The 6,000-nt window shown below is 39.3% G+C and overlaps 1 protein-coding gene across 1 annotated transcript in view; it reads right to left on the bottom strand.

Moving 5' to 3' along the window:
* Positions 1–832: 832 nt before the first annotated feature.
* LOC110498083 (protein O-mannosyl-transferase TMTC2) overlaps positions 833–6,000 on the bottom strand; it is a 161,285-nt gene continuing 156,117 nt past the window's right edge. Inside the window, exon 12 of the mRNA XM_021574670.2 lies at positions 833–3,899. Coding sequence (XP_021430345.2) covers positions 3,717–3,899 — 183 coding nt within the window. The 3' untranslated portion in view covers positions 833–3,716. The remainder of the gene's footprint in view (positions 3,900–6,000) is intronic.

Here is a 6,000-nt window from a genome sequence, read left to right as displayed (position 1 = left end):
AAGCGCCACATCTGGAGGAAACCTGGGACCATCTCTACGGTGAAGCATGGTGGTGGCAGCATCATGCTGTGGGGATGTTTTTCAGAGGCAGGGACTGGGACACTTGTAAGGATCGAGGCAAAGATGAACGAAGCAAAGTACAAAGAGATCCTTGATGAATACCTGCTCCAGAGCGCTCAGGACCTCAGAATGGGGTGAAGGTTAACCTTCCAACAGGACAACGACCCTGTTGCACACAGCCAAGACAATGCAGGAGTGGCTTCGGGACAAGTCTCAATGTGCTTGAGTGGCCCAGCCAGAGCCTGGACTTCAACCCGATCTAACATCTCTGGAGAGATCTGAAAATAGCTGTGCAGCAAAGCTCCCCATCCACCCCGGCAGAGCTTGAGATGGTCTGCAGAGAAGAATGGGAGGAACTCCCCAAATACAGGTCTGCCAAGCTTGTAGTGTCATACCCAAGAAGACTCGAGGCTGTAATCACTGCCAAAGGTGCTTCAACAAAGTATTGAGTAAAGGGTCTGAATACTTATATAAATGTGATATTTTCAGTTTTTTATATTTAATACATTTGCACACATTTGTAAAAACATATTTTTGCTTTGTCATTATGGGGTATTGTGTGTAGATTGATGTGGGGAAAAAACAATTTAATCAATTTTATAATAAAGCTGTAAAGTAAGAAAACGTGGAAAAATGATCTTCTGAATGCACTGTATATCAGTATATAGAAGGACGTCATGGGAATGTTGTTTTTGAGGCTAAGTGTGACATGTTAAAGTACTGTAAATGTAAAATAAACTCTCCAAAACTGTCTCCCTAAAATACTCAGACAGACAATGAAAGCAGAACACTATTACTTTATTGTGGAAAAAAAGCAACATTGGGAAAGTTTATACTGGCGCATCGTTTAAGCAAAGGCTACAAATCTTGATAATTTATACAAATACAACAACTTTCAAAAAATAAAACTTTAATTTAGTAAACTCTCCGAGTGCTCCGTGAGTATGATTCAGCAATACAACCCACCGCTTGAAATCCCTGAGCAGAGAGACAGAATGAAACACTTATTTCCATCTTCATTCATACTATAATTTGTTCATAAACAATTTATCCACAAGAGAAATTAGCACAACTTGTGATGGGGGTTGTAGGAGTGGGGTGGAAGGTGTGAAGGTAGAATAGTTTATTGTGATAACCTAGTTCAACATTTCACTATAACAGACAGATAGACATGGTGACCATAGCTATATACAACACAGTGTTGTACAGTGTTGTGCTGTATGGTCAAGACCATCACAATCGTCAGCACTGTAACAACCAGTAAGACCATCCAGCTCCTGCCAGACACAGTGCCATGCTGTGACTCCAATACTGGCAGACAGACATGAGAACAGAGGTTACGTACAGAGTGGAACAGGACAACTATCATTTTTTTTGTTCAAGAAAGAACAAGGCAACTATCAGACTACTAACTTCATAAAGCACTGGATATGACCTCGGATGGATGGGGTGACTGCAGAGACAGCAAAAGAACAGCAAAAGAAATGGCAATATTTTAATACTTTTGACTTTTTGGTAGCCATTGAATTTATTGTCTATGATGAACTTAGTTTTTTTTAATCAAATGCAATATCTTAGCATAATCAAGATACACCTGTCAGAAAATGGGGTTGAGAATCACATAGCTGTATAATCCTTTTTTTCAGTCATAATGCAAGGCAAAGTCTTCCAGACAAACGTGTACAGGTATATCACATTTCTTGAAGGGAAATGGATTAATATTTATCTTACGAACTTCCTTCAACATACATTTAAAAAGATAACACAGTACCAGCTGGTTTATATGCCAAGATAACACAAAGAAATAACTTGCAAATATTAAACCGCCTGGTGGCTGTGGGCTTCTTTACCATAAACATAAATGTCATAGCGGGATCATCTCCAAAATACTTTTTCTTCCTTCCAAATGTAAGTTTTTTAAACGGTGGTAAATGTTTTAATGACAAGCACCAAGTAGATGTTAATTACACATAATATATACAAAATGGACGTTTAAGACCAAAAAGAGTGAGAGAACATTATGTATTGATACTATGGAAAATACTTCATATCTTACAGATACTGAACCTGCTGGGCACTGACCTTCCCTTGCAAGTCAGACTATTGTCTCCATTATAATGTATGTGGCTTTGTACTGTATATATTAAACTTCATGTATACATACAAATAAAATAACATTTATGTTTTCAAAGCAATATTACATAAAAATATTCCCTCAGACAAACTATAGCTGTGCATTGTTATGTAAAGGAGTGCATCGATTAGACAGCTATTTTGGTTAGGAGATTTCAGTCATCAACTTATAGGGGCTAATGTTAGTACCATCGGAAGTTAGTTGGCCATTTCCTTTCATAACACATTGCTGTCCTCTAAGACAAATATCCAAGGACACATGAGTAGCCTACACAGGAGCCATGTGATGTCTCTCTATGAAACAACAAGCTTAATGAAGGAATGTGAAATGATCTGCTACATTTACATGGAAAAGTTTCACACCTTCAATTAGAAAGGAATAATAGAGTTTGCAAATAATGACAGACATTTCTTTCAGTTCAAAGTCATTTCACCTTTCCATCTGACAGATGTATTGGCATTTTATTTCACAACTACCACTGTGTTTTTTGGCAACAATTTTATTTTACCTTTATTTAACTAGGCAAGTCAGTTAAGAACAAATTCTTATTTTCAATGACGGGTTCCCTTTTTATCACTCAATGATGCTCAACAATCTGCTACATATCGTTTGCAGGCATGGTGCTGTAGGTCTCAATGTCCAAGAACATGTCAAATCAGTGAAATCTCATAGGCATTCGGAATCAATAATTAATCAACCCTGACCTCCACTAGTTGCCTACTGGGCAAAAGCCGGTTGAGTCAAGGTTGTTTTCATGTAATTTCCACCCCCAAATTCTACGTGATGACGTTGAATCAACGTGGAAAACAGATTGGATTTGAAAATAGTTAACGTAAGGCAATTGTCTTATTTTCACTCTTTTTACTTAAATCCAATAACTTGGTGATTTTGTTGTTGTTGATTTCACATTGAATTCATGTTAGTTGACAACTCAACCAAATGTAAATCAAAACTAGATGTTGAACTGATGTCTGTACCCAGTGGGAGCTGTTTACAACTGATAAAGCTGTAAACTCCAATACCATGCCACGAGTTCCACTGATATGCACAGAAACCAATGAACTGACTTCAGACGAAAAACGTAATTAGACGGTGAGTAAAAGTAACTTCTACTCCACTGCTCCTGCTTCAGAGGGCAGCGCCTTGGGACGTTTTTTTTTCCTGTCACTCGCACACACTTTTAATCTTGCACTGTCCCAGGACAAACGTTGTCCTTAAATATTTTTTAAGAATCTATAACTAATTCAAAACCTAATTAACCACAAAATATGGCCCACTTCAAGTTAAGTGCTCTGTTCAAGAATCACAGATCCTGGGAGAGCACCCTTTTTGGACAAAGTTCCAGAATGTCATCATCCAATGTAGTGCTCCTCACAACAGACAGTCACGAGGAGCGTTCTGCTGTCCTCCCCCTTCCTCACCTTCCCAGTCTCTCCTCCCTCTCTCCTCTGAGGGTGAAACAGCCACTTCTTCCCCAGGCTTGCTGCACAGATGGCTTGCTGGCTGGAGAGATAACTCAGAGCTAACTCAGCCCCATGGTCCTGAGGCCCTGTTTCTCCATGATGTTCCACAGCTTGCGCAGGTTGGACTGGGTGATGGTGTCATCTGGTTTCAGCTGCAGAGCTCGCAGGTAGTTGGTCTCCGCCTCCCGCAGCTTCCCGTTGAGATGGAGAATGGCCCCTAGGTTCATCAGGGCTGCTGGGTACTGGAACACAAGAGCAGGACAGTTCAGTTCAGTCATTCTCAGAATCACATCTCACATAAGGCAACACTACTTAAAATAATGGTTATCTTTGGTTCTTTATAGCACCATTTCTTCTAGCAGTATAGAAAATCTTTGTTCAAATGTCACTCTGAATGGTGTCTTCAGTAATCGCTGACACTAACAGTCAGAGATGGATATGAAGGGGAGTGAGTATGTGGTTGGGAGTGGAGTAGAGTGCTGAGAGCACAGTCAGGCCTATTGAAGCAGTAGCAGACGTGGCAGGAGAGTAACAGTCTCCTACAGTACAACTCAGTCAGAACCCCCCAGAGCTGTTAGCTCATTAAAACACTTTATTAACCTCCCACTAACAGCCTCTGTTTTGACTGTGGAATTAATTGCATAGATCATATATAATGTTACAACATCCCAAGGCTGACAGCCATAAAAAGATGTTTGGATATAAATAATGCAAGTTATGTCATATCTACTTATTTTATGAATCTAGACTTGGTCGGATACATTATTTAATAAGAAAAGCACTTCTCGAAAGAGACGGCATGACAGTCCACTAACAAGTCCTGAGAAAATATTGATAGGACAACGATTAAAGTTGAAATAAAGTAGCAGAACAGTTTTAATCACATAGAAATTGGTGGGGTTGTTTGACTAGAATGGAGGCATTTTATTGCCTGAAACCAAGCTCTACCTCAATACAGAATACTCAACCCTCTTTATCATACAGGCCTACTCAACATGCTTTCAGTTGACCTATTACAATAATGTCTGATTGCCAAAACAGAGGACAAATGTCATGATACTGTAGGTTAATTCAGTCAGCCAATAGTAGTCATTTTTCAGACCTTAAACTAAATCAGTCTCAGTTAACAGGACCAATCGCCAAAGTTACACAGCATACTGTGACAGTAGTGATATGCTGTTGGACCAGCCATCTAGACCGCCCAGGCCATAGTGCCCTTCTCAGGGGGTGGTGTCAGGACTTCTCAATGTCCCTCTGTTTGGGGCTCCATATCTGAACCCAGATCTTTGAAGTGGGACACATGGATTAATGTCTTTTAATGCATTTTCCTGCTGATGCCATGAGGTAAAATGCCAGAGTCAGTTCAAGTGATGTGTCACACGGGATCGTAAGAGAGTGGCGTTCAGGTCCCAATCTAAATCAAAACAATCCAGGGCGAAACAAGACCAAAACAATCCAGAGAGACGTGAGACCAAGGAAGTGTCTCACGTCTCATATTCATTCGGAAGATAATGAATTGTACTTGTGTACAGTTACGCAACTGTTACAGGGTAATAACACACAGCATTATATTATGGTTGATGAATTACTGTTTTGAATGTAAAGTTCAGAGCATGTCATGAGAGAGATCAAAATAATTCTAACTAAATAATGACACATACTGGGTGAGTTGCTGAACTGCACATGCATTGCTTTTCTGATCGTTTTTTCTGATTTGCTATTTGTCAAATGTAATCTGTCTCAATAAAAAATATCAATAACAGTTTGTAAAGTCATAGAATATAATTCTGCTGTTTTGGTGACTTATAAGTAATTATCACACATAGGTATTTGCCTCATGAAATGCCATGTGTTTATGTCATCATGGTTTGACATTTTCACAAATTTCACCAAAAGTTTATAAAATACTTCATTTCTTCCCCTCAGACCATACACCACTGTGGAGTAATACTGCTGCCAATGCTGTAGCATGGCAGGGGAAAAGTGTCTATGAACGGAATGGGAAATGCTGCGTGGCAAAGGTTTACACATTTCTAAATGGACCACACTATGCACATTAGTATAAACAACAGCGTCTTGGTGATATATTAAAAGTTGACATGAAGAACTTAAATCTCTGGACTCAATTCATGTCCTTAAAACAAAAATATTTTTCACCTTGCATGTTGTAATTGATGAAACAACATCAACTGTGTGGAACAAATAGAAACTGGACTAGTAATTCCAAATAATGTTGTGTGCTAGCTAACAATAGATACAGGTACTGTAACCGCCAAAATAAAGGAAACGGAAAATGTCCTAATAGGGCATTGGGCCACCACGAGACACCAGAACAGCTTCAAT

Source organism: Oncorhynchus mykiss, chromosome 2 (assembly GCF_013265735.2).
Source record: "Oncorhynchus mykiss isolate Arlee chromosome 2, USDA_OmykA_1.1, whole genome shotgun sequence".
NCBI classification, from domain to species: Eukaryota; Metazoa; Chordata; class Actinopteri; order Salmoniformes; family Salmonidae; genus Oncorhynchus; species Oncorhynchus mykiss.
Note: the sequence above shows the minus strand (reverse complement) of the source record. Positions and strands in the feature narration are given on the sequence as shown.